Source organism: Lepidochelys kempii, chromosome 13, assembly GCF_965140265.1.
Source record: "Lepidochelys kempii isolate rLepKem1 chromosome 13, rLepKem1.hap2, whole genome shotgun sequence".
Lineage (NCBI taxonomy): Eukaryota > Metazoa > Chordata > Testudines > Cheloniidae > Lepidochelys > Lepidochelys kempii.
Window position 1 is genome coordinate 12,212,760 of NC_133268.1, and position 16,377 is coordinate 12,229,136.

At 46.7% G+C, this 16,377-nt stretch overlaps 1 protein-coding gene across 5 annotated transcripts in view; it reads right to left on the reverse strand.

Annotated features, from left to right (window-relative positions):
- The window catches only part of RBM38 (RNA binding motif protein 38), a 115,803-nt gene that overhangs the window by 80,670 nt on the left and 18,756 nt on the right, over positions 1-16,377 (reverse strand). The window contains exons 4-5 of one of the 5 annotated variants that reach the window (XR_012154664.1): positions 15,329-16,191; positions 14,100-14,787 (exon numbers count right to left, since the gene is read on the reverse strand). The exons of 3 other annotated variants lie outside the window; for them this stretch is intronic. Coding sequence is in view for 1 of the 2 variants with exons in the window: in XM_073309289.1 (XP_073165390.1) it covers positions 15,891-16,191 (301 nt within the window). In the remaining variant the exon portion in view is untranslated. Of the gene's footprint in view, positions 1-14,099; positions 16,192-16,377 lie in introns of those variants that run through there. One more of the 5 variants, XM_073309289.1, reaches the window with a different exon arrangement.

Sequence of the window (16,377 nt, forward strand, 5' to 3'; positions counted from 1 at the left end):
CTCATCAGAGAAGCCAAAGACTGTATGGCAATTCTCTTGTTGATGGTGTCTGTCCAGGCATCATGGGCATGTTTTCACAAATGTTTCAGTGAAGGAGATAATCTGGTCTCTTGCTAAACTTTGAGTCTGATTTCCAATATCCTTTGGTTATTTTTTTTGCAGACATGCTCTCTATAATAGTATCTATTAGTCATTCTTCAGAGACATACTGTTATGGCCAGAAGGGACCATTATGATCATCTAGTCTCAATCCCTGCATAACACACCCCACATAACCTCACTGGGTAATTTCTGCATCAAACCCATGTTTTCTGGTGAGCTAGGGCATATCTTTTAGAAAGATATTCCAGTCTCGACACAAAGATTTGTAAGGGATTCTCCATCACTTGAACTTTTGGTTAAATTAGTCCAATGGTTAATTATCCTCACTGTTAAAAATTGCCCCTTATTTCTAGTCTGAATTTATCTAGCTTCAGCTTCCAAACATTGGGTGATCTTAAAAAAATTTCTGCTAATTTAAAGAGCTGTCTACTTCTTTAGCTAATTCTTGTGGTGTACACACATGCAATATGAGAGAGTAATGCATCTAGATTACTAAATCATGAAGATATCTTGATTATACATCTTTCTTGTCTTACACTGAAAAAGTATGTCATTTTACTCACTTCAACACCTGTTCTTTGTTTCTTCCCACCAGCTGATCTGTATTTTCCACTGTTCTTGACTTCCTCTTTTTCCTCATATTTGTTGCATGATTTTAGTTGTTCACATTTCCTGAACACTGTCTCTCTTTTTGCATTGTACCTACCTTGTCTACATTGCAAAAAAAAGTTCTTGACTTGGATTAGATAATTCAGGTTAAAATAGCAGTGATGACACAGCAATTTGACTTTTAACTCAGGTTAGTGGCTTGAACAAAAAGGCTGTAAGGCAGCCTGAGGTTGAATTTAAGCTGCTAACCCAAGTTAGAAGCAGAGATGATGTGTCTTCACTGGTATTTTAACGTGAGTTTGCTAACACAGGTTAGCACCCAAGTTAAGCACGTACCTTTTTAGTTGCAATGTAAACATACACTGAGGTATGATTGTAGTCACTAAAATGTAATGTATATTTTCTCTTTTAGAAAAATTAATACAACTTCTTTTTAATTGTCAAATAGTCCCTTCACCTTGTTCTCCCCATCTCCACCCCATTGTACTACTTCCATTTAATCTTCACCCACTCGACTGCATGGTACATCAGAACATAAATGACTTCCAAACTCAGCTGTGATCTAGTGGATTGAGCAGGAGACAGGAGCCCTGAGCTATATGACTGGTTTGCTGCATGACCTTCACCTCTCTGGATTGCTGCAAGTCATGTTTCCTTTCTGTGCTTCAGCTGCCCTCTCTGTAAAACGCTTGTAAAGCACTTTGTTAACCAGAGAAGAGCTTCACCGCCACATAGGAAAACATTCATAGTAATAATTTTGCACATTCCTTCCCATAGATTTCAAACTCCTCCTTTGCTCAGATTGCATGGAAGAGACAAGCCAACTAGAAGAAAAGTCCTCAACCCCTAAAGCGTGGCTTATTCCTCATTTCAGCAAAGGAAAGCCCTGGTGTGATATTTTTCCAGGAGATCTGACCAACCATTCAGCCTTCAACTACCTGAAGGCTACCAAAGAGGATGGAGCTAGGCTGTTCTCAGCGGTGGCAGATGACAGAATGAGGAGTAATGGTCTCAAGTTGCAGTGGGGGAGATCTAGGTTGGATATTAGGAAAAACTATTTCACTAGGAGGTTGGTGAAGCACTGGCATGGGTTACCTAGGGAGGTGGTGGAATCTCCATCCTTAGAGGTTTTTAAGGTCTGCCTTGACAAAGCCCTGGCTGGGATGATTTAGTTGGGGGTGGTCCTGCTTTGAGCAGGGGATTGGACTAGATGACCTCCTGAGGTCTCTTCCAACCCTAATCTTGTATGATTCTATGATTTCATACTCCCAAGGTTCGTCCTCCAGCAGAATTTGCTTAAATCCACTTGATCATTCTCATGGGGGCTTCTAGGGATTATCAGTATCTGATCATGGAGGTAGGGAATGCTCTTGGTCTCTGCCCAACACTACTGGAGCCTTTTCTAATGTAACATGTTTAGGAAGCTTCAGTTTGGTGCATTTTAACACTGCCGTTTAATGATATAAAATAAATATTTCCTCATTCGTTACCTTCACAATCTGCAGAGCACAACACATTATGCTTTGCAATGTCTCTGAGAGGTGAATCGCCCAAGTCACCTGGGAAGCCACTGACAGCAGGAAGGAACCCAGCAGTCCTGACATCCAGCACTTGGAACCACCCAGCCCCCAAGCCCCCACTAATATTGAATACATGCTGCTTAGGTTTCTCACCTATGAATTGTGTGTTCTGCTCCTGCGATGTCACCAAGGCTGTGGTGACAGATGGGGTGTCTGAGTCCTCAGCAGTGTCACCCTGTGGAAACCCCTAATTCATTTGTCCCACCCTTGAGGTTCAGCGTTGCTCCAGCATATGGTTGATAGGAGATTTGGGGGAAGTCCGATCACTACTGCCATGGCTTTATTTCCCAATACGTTAATCTGGTTACATGCTCTGCCTTGTTTGTGGTTTCCTTGTTCAACCCAGTCCCTAGATAGTGGAGCCTGACTTCACCTCACCGCCCTTGACCCTGGTATATACTGGGACGCATGAATCCCTGGGTTTTAGCTTTCCTGTCTTTCAGCTTTCCTGTCTTTCATATCCCCTGCCGTCTGCCCCTCCCTACCCCCAGCCCTCCCTGCAGCCCGTTCTGCCATTGTTGACTCTCAGTAGGGACACCACTTAAGGTCTTTTCTGGGATCATTCTCAGGGCTGTCCTAAGAATTGATCTGTAAGGATGTGCAACCCATCCAACTCCCCCTGACTCTCCAAAGCCTTCCTATGTCACCTCTAATATGGCCAGGTAGGCACCACTGCTCTGCCCAATATTACTTAAGTCGCTCCTTTCCCGAAGGGTTAGGCTGCTTATAGCCAGCTAGCTGCTGGGGCAGCCTCACTGTTTGACTGTATTGTGTTCCCACCCCGGTTCCACTGAGATTTTTTTTTTCTCCTTCTCCTGCCTAAGACTCCTGCTGACGTGTGGGCAAGTTTACAAACAGGCCAGTCTGAAAGTATCTAAAAACATGCCATCCCTGTATGGAAGCAGAGGGTAATGTTTATTATCAGAGTCACCCTGTCAGCTGCTGGAGTCGAGATTAGGAAGCTGGTTCTTATCATCCTGGCAGCTCTACAGCCCAGACCCAGCAGCCTTTCACTTTGCAGTTAGAAGAGCCTACAAGAGAATAGGTTTGTGGTCTTTAAAGTTGCACCATGAATAAATGGCAGTAGGGTGCTGTATCTCACTTTTACTCACTGCAGAAATGAGTAAGTGTCAGTTCTCTTTTTGTAACCAGATGGTGAATGAAGAATGTTTTAATTTTTTAAAATTAGCTTAGCATGCAACCCTTACCATGTACCAAGCCAGGACTCTGCCCTGTAACAACGCCTGGAGGGCGATGCAGGCGCTAGGCAGTGTGAAAGCATTTCTCTCTGGCATTTCATCTATTACATATCCCTACTGATAGCAGTTATGGCTGGAAGGCAGATGGTGTATGTGTGAATCGAGGGTCCAAATTTTCAACAGTCTGCGGGGAGCTGCATTGACTTAAACAAAGAAATCGTAAAACCTTAAAACTGTATGTTCGTAGGATGCAAATTACAAAACGAATCGTTTGATCTTCTTTATTATTTGTCCTCGGGTACCACCTGGAGGTCTCCAGCCATTGGGCTGGGTGCTGTCTGAACACGTAATAAGAAACAGTCCCTGTCACGGAGAGGTAAACAAATGAGGTGCCAGAGGAAACTCAGGTGCTGTGGCCTGCCCAGGGTCACACAGCTAATCTGTGGCAGAACCCAGAATACACGCCAGGGCCCCTAAGTTCCAGGCCTCTCGACTCCACTGCCAGTATTTTTATTGTATTATAATATTAAGTCCAGCCAGAACTTGGTCCTTTTTTTTTTTTTTTTTTTGCTTTCATTCAAAGCACTTTGCAAAATATAATTAACCCCCAAACTAACTTTGTGATTTAGGGACTGTTTATAGTCCACTTTATCAATAGACCCATTCAACAGGTGAAAAAATTGAGGTCTTCAAAGAGCTGGGAGTGCATTGCCTATGTTCACCTAGTGCAGTGATGAAACTAGATCAGTGTTGCCCAAACCGGCCCTGCCAGCCAGGGGCTTTCCCTGAACCAGTGGCGGCCCTAGTTTGGGAAACACTGATCTGGTGAGTCAGGAGCAAAGCAAGACTGAGAACACAGGAACCGTGACGCCCAGTACCCAGCCTCAGGAGTCAGACCAGACTCCTCCTCACTGAGCATAGTGTGGTGGGTCTCCAACCCTCCTATATTCGTTGTGCAAAGTTGTCTAAAACAAAGGAGAGAGCAGACAACACCTTTTGTTCTGAGCTGCTTGGACATTTGTTCGGATGCTCGTTTGGCTCTTGGAAACCAGGATGCTTAGAAAGCCTCAGGGAGGCTGTAGGCTGGTTGTGCCCGCATCTACATTGGTGAAAGTCACTTTTTACAGCAGTGCAGCACGTCATCACGATCAGTTGTGCTCGAACAGCCCTATCAGTGTAACTACCCTGCGTGCAACCAAACCTCCAAGGTAGGCAGAGCCTGTCAGGGAGTTTGCAACTTCTTTGATTTCAGAGCAGGCAGGGGCCTCCTTGCAGCATAGAGTGGCTGTTAATTATTTGGGCCCTCGTAGAACAATGCAGTCCATGTTCGCGCTGTAGGTCTTTCCAGGCAGGCGTTGCCGGACTCCTGCTTATTTGCAGAAGGCTTTGAAAAAGCATCCTGCTCACTCACCTGCTGCTCCTTCCATTCTTCCACAAAACCTGGGCTTAGCGCCTTGCTTTTGCCTGTATGTTGTCCGCAGAAATGCTGACTCTGGCAACAGCGTGTATAGGAAGCGTTACAGAAGTGTGTCGTCATCACATGGCTTTAAAGTCACATAATCAGTCTCTGGCAATTTGAAAGCCAGTGAGAACAACACGTTTGTTCAGTCAGAATTTGGCATTTATTAGCTCATCAGTTGTCATAAAAGCTATGGCTAGAATTTGCAGCAGGTCTAGGAACCTGCACCAAGGGTGGGTACTGCGCACTTGAAAATCTGGCTGTGCGCTTTTAAAGGATCTGGCTCTATGGCTCGCTAACCCTGCAGTATATTGCAGCTGTTGTTAGGCACCCAGGACTGATAACATCTGGTTTAACCACAAGTTGCTTCACTATGCAACACATGTCTACATCTTGGCCAAGTACGGCAAACCTAAATTCACCAACATGATTTATATAGGAGGTTTCTCTCCTTCAAATGACTGACCCAGGTTCATAAAAACAGAGATGTCTGCAAGAAACTTTGGCCCGGGGTTCTCAAACTTCATTGCACTGTGACCCCCCTTCGGACAACAGCATTACAACACAACCCTGGGAGGGGGGTGGGGCCCGAGCCCCGCCACCTGGGTGGGGTGGAGAGAGGGTCACAGCCTGAGCCATGCCGCCCCAGGTGGGGCTGGACTAGAGCTTCAGCTTCAGCCCTGGCTGGGTCCCAGCAACTCTAATGCTAGCCCTGGCGACCACATTAAAATCGGGTTGTGACCCACTTTGGGGTCCCGACCCACAGTTTGAGAACCGCTGCCTTAGACAATGCATGTGAAAAAGTCTTAAACCCTTTTGTGGAAGGGGAAAAACAATTATGCTGATTACAAACTATGAGTCTTAAACCCTGTTTTGTGTGTATAGAAGGGAAAAGCCCATAATACTGAGGGTTAGGAAACAGGAGCCTGTTGCCCCTTTTAGGAGCATTTTTGGGTATTTACATCGTCCAATGAAGCCGCCGACATTGGCCACTGTTGGAGCCAGGCTGTCAGGCTACATGATCCATAGGTCAGGCCCAGTTTGGCAGGCACTCAATGGACCCTGCAAAGACAGCCACCGTATTTAAACAATTTTCATATGGGCTTTTTCCACATATGCTAACACCGTGCCTCTACCGAGTTCTCAGCAGGATTAGTACCTTCAGGCACAATGCAGATCGCTGTTTATTGACAGGCCAGGCTGAAACTAAAGACGTCTGCATGGTCTACTGGGTAAATAGAACATTTAGAACTCTAGGACTATATGGTTCACGGGACATGGCAATATACATAGCCAAAGAATTGCCTAAATATATGTTATATCAGTAGACCAAACTGAGTCCAGAGGGCAGCTTTAAAAGCTGCCCTGAGTTTCTCACATCCAGAATGGTGACTTTTAGTCGCAGATCAGAGGTGACCAGTTTACGTCACTGGGAATTAACTGCTTTGAAAGGGATTGGGGAAATGTGCCTAAGCATCAGTTACAAAAGTGCTTTAGAGTCAAATCTCACGGATGCACCGAAGTGCCAAAGTCACTTTTGAAAATGGAACTCAGGCGCTTGAAATTTTTACCTGTGTCTTAAAAAATAAACATTTTTTTCATTAAAAAGTGGTTTCCTACTTTTACCCCACTCCCCCACCCTTTTTCCACCCAATGAGCGTGCTGTACTATGGGCTGTCACAGAACACCTCACTGCTGAGGTTAGAAAGTTGGAAGCATTGTGTAACATCTCCTGGAAGTATGTGGGTTGTTTATTCCCTCTTTGCTGCTTGTCTTAAACTGTTATTTAGTCTTACAATGAGTGTTCATCATTTGCTGTGTGCCACACCAGAAGTGGCTGCATTTCAGGGCTGCGTCTTTGCATCATAGGTGTATGCAGTGCCTGGCACAGTGGAACCCTAATCCCTGTTTGGGGCATCTAGGTTTTACCCCCCTTGGATCTGATGAAGTGAGCTGTAGCTCACGAAAGCTTATGCTCAAATAAATTGGTTAGTCTCTAAGGTGCCACTAGTACTCCTTTTCTTTTAACATGAACAGTTAGTATGCAGCAGGACGGGTGTAAATCTACCTCACATTAACTGTCCATATTGCCCCTGCTTAGGGTGACCAAAACAGGACACCCCCAGGGCGGCCTTAGCACCCCACCCCCCAACGTGGGGCTGGCCCAAGACCTCCCTGCCTCCTGCTGGCGCAGGGCTGGGCTGAGGTCCCCCTCCCACTGGGGCAGGCCCCAGCCCCTGCTTTCTCCCCCACCACCACTTGCGGGGACGCCCAAGCCCTCCGGCCTGCACAGGGCCAGCCTCAGGTCCCCCTCTCCATTGGCACCCAGGGCCGGCCAAGCCCTGCTATGCCACACTGAAAGTGCCCTAGTGAAAGTGGGGTTGAGAAATACCCACTTGGGATGTTTTAGCATGCAGCAGCATGGTCTATATGAGTGCACAGCATGGTACCTCAGGGTAGATTTATACCCCAGCTTGTGAGCACTAATTGTTCATACGCACAAGCACTGTCTTACTGAAAGGCACCTGTGTCATTTAGGGGTTGGGGAAAACTTTACCTAAGTCTCTTTCCCTTATTATTGAAATGTTAAGTTAAAGGTATGTGTAAAAGAGCTTGAAAGCAGAGGCCAAACAGTAGTTTGTAAATGGCTGCTAATGATGGTTTAATGTGGCACCAGCACAAACCAGAGCATTCGGAAAGACAGTGATCCCTCAGCGAGGCCCAGGCCGACATCCACATGCTACCACAGCACAGCACAAGAATGGGCGGATGCCACTTGTGAATACGTATCTGATGTCCTTTAGTGTGAGGTGTGGAGCTTCAGGGTTAATGCAGAGCTGGTTCCTATATGGGGTTTGTAGTGTTGGCTGAAGTTAGGACCCGGGTGACAATCCGACCAAATGCCTGTGCCATGTGTCAGCAAAATGAGAGTGCATGTGAAACCTGACCACCGGGAGTCTCATTTATTCGGGGCTCAAAGCCTTTTTGTTACCATTGATTTGTTTGTCACTCTGCCCTAAGTTTGGTTTCAGCCTGCAAGGCACAGAATGAATTGGACTGCTTGCCAGTCGCCTGGAAGACCCCCCACTGCACACACCAGCACTGTCCCTCTGTGCTCGGCAGTTTCAGACAAGCTTTTGCTCTCAGGGCCGTAGGAAGCTAGGAAGCGAGAAGGATGTTTGTTTGCCACGGCTTGCTTAGCGCCTTTGTCCAAAAAATGATTACTTGCTCCCCATGCCTTGAGACTGTCTTCTGCATTTGAACTGGCATCGTTCTGCATCTGAATAGCAAAAGGAGTGGAGCAAAGGGTGTGAGGGGGAGTGCGGAATAAGAGACATGCTCCTGGGAAGTCCCTGCATTCATTACATCTTTGGCTGAAGGTATAATACTAATCTCTTTGAACCAACCCCTCTGCTTTGGCTTTTTCTTTTATCCATCCTGTGAATTGGTTGCAGCAATTTAAAGGCAAGTTACTTTTCAGGGGAATAGTGGAGAGAAAACTAATTGGGCCACATCCTGGGAGCCTTGCTCAGTCCACATTTCTATTGACTGCAGTGGGAGTTTAGGTTAAGAAGGGCTTGCTGTGGCTTTATTGCCCCAGGGCACATCCTAGTTTCATATTTACCATCCCCTTTATTTTAATCATCACCGGGCTGTCAAAAACCTTTCCTGTGCAGCAATGCAAAGAGAGCGCCACATACACTTCATATAAACCACATCCGGGACTCCATTGTGACGTGTCAGGGCTCCCCATAGAAACAGGGATGTGGAGCTTTTCCTTCACTCTGCTGCCATGAGAAACCACAACTCAACTAACCATTCATAGCTAAATAAGCTGCTCAGTTGTTCACTGCTGGCTCCTAGCATAGCTCTGGCCTCACTTGGACTTTTCTTCTGGAAATTCCCCCCTCCGTGCTTTATCTCAGGTGTGACTCCCAATGAGCACAATGGAAGGAGCTCGAGCGAACACAGGAATTTAACCATCCGACTGGTCAGGCTCCTGCATTTGCAGCTGTGTGCACAATCATCATAACAGCAAGTGCAACTGCGAGAAAATTAGGCACACAATTGGATGCGCATTTCTAACAAGCATGGGCCTCAATCTCCTTCCCACACTCTTTATCCTTATCTGAGACAGACTCTTCCCTTTGCCAGAGCTACCCTGCTCTAGCTCCTTTGAGTGCTTAGATCTATTCTGATATTATTATTGGTGGTGGTGTTGTCACCAATAGACTCAAGCTGCAAAACTCAGATCTTGAGCCAGATGCAAATGTCAAACATCCCAGGTTTGGGATCTGCTGTGTGGAGTCAGCTCTCAGTAATAAGAAGGGTTGTTTGTGAAATTCAGATTTCCAATTCCTGCCCCCACATGCTCCCTCTCCCCACGGCCAACTATATCATTTGCGCCCATCCTCGTTGATTAGCATTGCAACCACTCTAAGAAAGGCTGGAACAATTCCATGTCAATAAATAAATAAATAAACAAATGGTGGGGGAAGCTGGCATGAGAAGAAAGATGGAATCCTTGCCGGCAGCGTTTCCCAGAGAGGACGACGGCTCAGCCCTTCAGCTCGGTTTTCAACAACAAGGCCAGCTTCCCCCCTCCCATCCCACGTAGTGCTCATATCATCATTCTAAACGTGTGTACTACAAGGGTTTGAAAACATGCACAGCCTGGATTACCATTTATAGTTGTTTATTATTCAGGTCACAGGAAGAACCAATTTCTATTGTATCACAGGAGGATTTTTTTTTTTATTAAGTTTAAGAAATTTTCCACCACCACCATAGCTGGCAAGCAGACGCAGCACATCCATTTAAGTGCAAGTGCAGAGATAACAGCAGCCAGGCATTCTATCAGGCTGAACAGAAACTTTTCCAGGAACCATCTAGTAAAACACATGACTGCCCCCCTCTACCCCCCTTGACAATATCCTGATATGTGGCAGCCATTCACTGGGCACGATGCAACAGAGTCAGTTGACTTTGTTATTCAACCTATTGTAGGGATGGTTTTTAATCCAGACTTTGTTTTTTTTTTTTAAACAAGGGAATCTCTACGTTGGCAGGATTGAGGGTGGCAGAAAGGAAGGGAAAGCTAGTTCCAGCCAGAAAATGAAACAGATGGTGTTAGCATTCTTTGTACGTGTCATGGGGGTGAAATCGTTACCATGCACTCGAGCCTAATGGGTAAACTGCAGCAAAAGCGCAGTTACCTCGGTTAATGTGCAAATAAATGCTCATCCTTTTCCCCACTAGGCCTCACCCCTTTGGGCACTGGTCTCATAAGCTAAGCGAGGCTGGCTGATCTCAATGCTTGCCTGGGAGACATCTGAGGAAGATTCACTGAGCTGTGGAAAATGAGGTGGAGATACAGTTGGGGTCACTCCTCTTCCCATGGAATCAATCCTGGACCCTGGTTCCAGCCAGATGAGAACAGGCACAGGCCTGTGTTTTTCAATGAAATTGATAACCCAGGTCCTTGGCTCTTTGCACTTATCAAGGATCCCATGGTACTTAAGGCTAGCATCCCACCCCTGTTCATTCCATCTGGCCCCGATACTCTGATTCACTTCCTGCCCTAAACTATGTAAAGTTAAAATGCGATGGTGTTACACTTCTCAACAGGCTCTGCTTGAGCTGTGGGCAAAGCATCTTTAGAAAGAGACACAAACCCTACCACTTGCTTGTGCAGTCACTCAGTTTGTGATGCATGTATCCATCCAGATGTGCAAATATGGGTGGCTGCAGGCAAAAGGGATGCCTCCACTTTCGGATGTAGGTGCTGGTATACTTTATCTACAGAGAAGTTAACGCAGTCCCCGAAAGGTTAGGTGAACTCGAGAGATCTGACTCCCAGTTGCCTGTTCTAGTGATAGTGTTACACTGCCTTGCACCAACTGCTATTCCACACCTCTTCAGTCCGTTTGTCTAGGCTCGGGTCTTCTAAAAGAAATTGCATCTATTTCTCTTGGGGTGTCACCATGGGAGTAAAGGGCACTTAGCAGCTCAAGGACCTGCTCAGTACTTCGCCACATCAAGCCCCTAGCAACTGGAACACTGCAAGCAAATTGAACAAATTAGCTGTTGTGGCTGTTGGCTGATTTCACATTTAACCAACCACCACCAGCGTTGACACTTCTCCCCAGCACATCAGGGCTTCTCCCAAACCCCAGCCTGGTTTTCTTGGTCTCCCGCGTTCACAAGAGACCAGGGAATGGGTTAATGCAGGATGGCTGTGACTTGGCCCCTTTCTCTAGGGATTGCTAATATACCAGGGAGTGAGGAAAGCTATTCATTTAGTTGCAGCAGTCACTCTAACTGTTGCTAGGCTGATATGCAAACCCCAGGCCTCCAGCAGGAAACATTTAGTCTCCACAAGTGTCTGAGCCCGATAAAACATGCGACTGCAGTGACTTCAGGCCACTACCTTCACCAGGCAGTTTATCAAGAGCAGCAAGTGTTTTAAAATGAGACTCAGTTGTTGGGTCACCCCTTTGACCTCACATGTTAAATCTGGAGGGGAGGGGAGGGGAAAAGGTGCATCTTTCTTTAGTGAAGGAGAAACTCCAGTGGGATTTGAGCAAATTTTTTTGCCTGAGGACCATGTCAGATTTCAAAAATTGTATGGAGGGCCGGTTAGGGGAGGCTGTGCCTCCCCAAACAGCCAAGTGTGGTCTGGTCCCCACCCTCTATCCGACCCACCCCCAGACCCCTGCCTCATCCACCCCCCCACTCTCTGTCCCTCCCCAAACAGCCAAGTGTGGTCTGGTCCCCACCCTCTATCCGACCCACCCCCAGACCCCTGCCTCATCCACCCCCCCACTCTCTGTCCCTCCCCAAACAGCCAAGTGTGGTCTGGTCCCCACCCTCTATCCGACCCACCCCCAGACCCCTGCCTCATCCACCCCGCCACTAACTGACCCCCGCTACCCCATCCAACCCCCTCCTCCTTCCTCACTGCCTCCCCCAAGACCCCTGCTCCCTGACCACCCCCGCAACCCCTGCTTCAACTGCCCCCCCGCTGGCCCATCCAACCCTTCCCCTCCTTCCTGACTCCCCCTCCATCGGGACCCCTGCACCATCCAACCACCCCTTCTCCCTGACCGTCCCTGGAACCCCTGCCCCCATTCTAGCCCCCTGTTCCCCACCCTCTGACTGCCCTGCCCCATCCACACCCCCACCCCATGACCAGCCCCCGAACTCCCCCGCTCCCTCACCACGCTGCCTGGAGGTGCTACAGCCGTGCCGCCTAGCTGGAGCCAGCCATGCGCCCTGCAGCACAGAGCACCGGGTCAGGCCAGGCTCTGCAGCTGCACTGCCCCAGGAGCTCGCAGCCCCCTCGCCCAGAGCATTGCACCGGCAGCGTCGTGAGCCGAGGCTGAGGGGCCAGGGGACAGCCTCCCAGGCCAGGAGCTCAGGGGTTGGGCAGAAGGGTCCTGTGGGCCATAGTTCGCCCACCTCTGTTCTAGGACCTTGGCAAGTGTGTAGACTTTTCCTATGAAGGACTCCAACAATCAAGAAGCTGAAACCTCTTATTCCTACATCAGCATTAGCAGATTGCATTTTGAACTGGCCCTTCCCTCTAACAAAGGGATCTAAGGGGGCTTTTGGGGTTCTAGCCTGTTGGGGGGTGAGGGGAATGTTTTGTTCTCTTGCAAAAGGCTAAACGTTTCACTTTCCATTGTGTGGGTCACCACTCCATTTCCACCTGGAAAGCTCTACAGGGTGGTTCATTGTTATTCCACCAAGCCCCCCCTGGGTTTTCACAAACAGGGAGCTGGCAGCTTAGACTATTGCTTTGATGTGGCTTTTTCTAGAAATACGCTTGGGGCAAAACTGATCTGGAGCCAGGAATCTATTTCTATAATAACAGGCTGAATATCCATTGAAAGGGAGACATCAGGGTCAGTTTTTCCTTGTAACTATTGCTTCCTGTTTTGGGCACCTGTTAGGAAGTTAGCTCTAACAGGAAAATCTCCTCTTATTAATCAAAAAGGTAGACTGTCATAGTTTTTTCATTCCCAAATTAATCTTTAGGGGCCTCAGTCTCTCCATTGGCTGCAGGGGGAGCTAGGTGAAGATCCTGGAGGAAGATGGAAGACTCCATTTAGCCCTCCTAATATTGAATTCAAAGGAGCTTTGCTTGAGTGAAGAACAAGGAATGCTGACAGGAGGTGCAGAGAGAAAAAAAAAAAAGTCACTTGCACATCAACAGATTTGGATTTTAGGACCACCAAAACCATTGATCAAAAGGCTTGAGGGATATATATATATAGCCAAATAATCTGCTGCCCTTACAGTATTTCTAAGGGTACGTCTTCACTACCCACCAGCTCGGCAGGTGGGGATTGATCATCGTGTCTCATCTAGACACTATAAATCGATCCCTGAATCGATGCCTGTACTCCACCTCAGCAGGAAGAGTAAGTGGAGTTGAGGGGGGAGCCGCCGCGTTCGATTTGCTGCCGTGAGGACGGCTAGGTAACTCTAATTAAGATACTTCAACTTCAGCTACATGAATAGCGTAGCAGAAGTTGCGAATCTTGAAACCCCCCCCAGTGTAGCCCAGCTCTAAGCTAGTGACTTCAGACCAGGAACCTCCTCCTAAGTGTAGAATCCTATTGAGACAGCATTCAATGGTGGGCGGCCACTACCACTTAAGAGTCCTGGGGCAGCAAAAGAACCTAATTACTTACACACACAGAAAAGTTCTAGGCTTATACTCCTCCCCCCCGCCCCACCCCACTGTGACCTGGATCAACAGTGTATGAAATGTATCTGCAGCCTGAAACAGCAGCAGTGACAGGAGTAAACAAATGTCCACTAGTCTAAATGGGGCATTCAGGCTGAAACAGAACCATGACACCGTAGAGGTCAATCTTGTTACCTATTTAACTGCTGAGATGTAGCAAAACCATCCAGCTAGTCTAGGATAATGGGTGGGAGCTGGGATTGTGGATAGAGTATCACCACTTTTGCCCCTAATCTGACCCCCCAATGATTTTGTGAGTCAGAATCTTATTAGCAGCAGCATAGGGTGGTGCTAAAAAACATAGGGCTGGCTTAGTCTCACTTTTTCAGTGACCAGCACTGGGGGAAGGGGGGTTTGTAGGTGTTTATAGATATGAAATAAAAAGGAAAATTAAACATGTTTAAATAGATTCATTTTATTTACTTTAAAAACAGCTGTTTGAGTGTCAAAAAGTTGAAAACCAAATTACTTTTGGCCAACTCAAGGAAGGCTCAGGGCCCTGGAGCCACCTTGCCTGAGGGCAAGTGCCAATCCTAGCATGTCTCTGGCCTGCCTGATTGAAGAGGCCCTCAGAAACCCAGCCCTTACACGAGACAGAATTTTGGCGGATCAGACTTTTGGATGGAATCAGTCGCGCAAAACTGTTCCCTTTAGACAACTTCCATTAGAAGAAGCATGTGGTTTCTTTGTGATACCATGACAACCCCCTCAGGACAATACTGATACTGCTCTCCTTGCTAGTCTCCATTGCCCAGCACCTTGGGTGATCATTTACATCATCAGCAAACGGTGGGTGCAAAACGCTACCAGCTTAGAAAGGGAGCACTGAAGACCCACTTGACACTGGACTTAATGACAACACAACGTAGGGGGCAACTAAGGGCCAGGTGCCTTAAAAGGAATGTGACTCCAATGGGAGATGCTGGAAACTGTAGTTTGAATGCAGAGAGGGGTCCAGGAGACTTGAAGGTGGCTCAGAACCTCTCAGGATCAAGTCCACAACAGCTGCAGGGTAAGGCCCAGTGTATCCAATTCAAGTCAATTTCATTTGTCTCTTTAATACCATATTTATTTGGCTGGAGCCTACAAAATAGTATTGAGTGGTTAAAAAAAATAAGCTGATTGCTGCTCCTTGTAAAAACATGCACTTACCCTAGGTAGTCTATTGTCTCTTTATTTGGCTGTTGTACCATAGGCATAAAAATGTTACATTTACCCATTTGTTCAAATATGTAAAAAAAAGTTTTAATCCATTCCTGACATTCTCCTAAACTTTGCCAGCCAACAGCCTGAAAAAACGGTCTAACTTTTACATAAATACTGTCAATTTCTCCATTAGTTGCAGCATAACAAAAGATCCATCAAAGTAGACAATATGTTCATTATTCCAGGTGGGGGGTTTTTGTTTGATTTTTTGCATTTTAAAAATATACCTAAGTCTGAGATAATCTTAAGAGTAACAATTACAAGAAAAATATTACAGTGCGTTGACTAAAGGAATATTCTGCTTTCCTTAAAGCCAATATTCCCTTTTGCATGTTGAAGTGATTCAGCAATTACTTAGGAACTTTTACTGACATACAATAATTTAGTAAAATGAGAATTAAACAAGGCAGATACTTACTACTATTCTTCTGTCTGCAATTCACAGCTCATGCGAATAAAATCGCAATAAATATTAAAAAATAGTTTCTTTTTCTTTTTTCTGTAAGGCATCTGAGTATTACAAAGTTTTTGTACAACCAAAAAATACGATTGCTTTTTATCCATGTTCTCCGAGTACCTTGTGTACCTCGACAGTAAATGAGAGGATTGCAGATTTGATTTGGGGAAGGGGAGGGGAGTAGGAAACAACTGACGGATGGGGAAGGAGTGGGAGTGAAGGTGACAGGCAATGGAAGCAGATCACTAAGTGTGCAAGAAACTGTAGTTTTCCTTTTAACATTTCAGTCAATTTAAGTCCATCTTCAAGACAATATTTGCCCTGATTGAAAGAAACTTACCGGAAGTCCTTTTCCATGAGCACAGTCAGACAGCAAGGGTTTAGGCTTGTCCTTAACACTATAAATAGCTTAGGTATTCGTATACACCTAGTAAGGTTGGGTGGTTTTGTTTTCTGCTTTTTTGTTTGTATCCTTCCACTGTAAAAGAGACTGTCCTACATGGTGAACGCACGGGCAGGGCCCTTACTGCATACGGTCAGGCTGCAGCTGCTGGGGCTGATACTGAACAAAAGCTGTGGTGTGTGCTGCCGGATTGCTAGCAGTGATGGGCTGCTGAACTGCGCTCGTGTAGCCGTATCCCACAAACCCAGCAGCAGGAGAGGCGGCGTAGGGGTACTGGTCGTAGGCAGCTGTGGTGTACTGGGTGTAGGCTTGGCTCGCAGAGGTGTAGTCTATGTAGGGAGATGTGATAGACTGCACAGGGGTTGGGATGACCACACTAGGCTGAACAATAGCTTGAGGGTAAATATAGTGAGGGGTGAGCCTGTGGAGTCAAAACAGACAGAAAGTCAGTCAGGTTTCCACCCCAAAAAAACCCTTAAGTGCACTGAAAACAGAGACAGTGAGGCCTGTCAACACTATCCAGGTGCTAGGGGTGCCAGCTTAATTAAAAAGGTGGGCACAATTAAAGAAAGGCAAAATCCTGAAGGTTAGAAGTAGCACAAGGAGA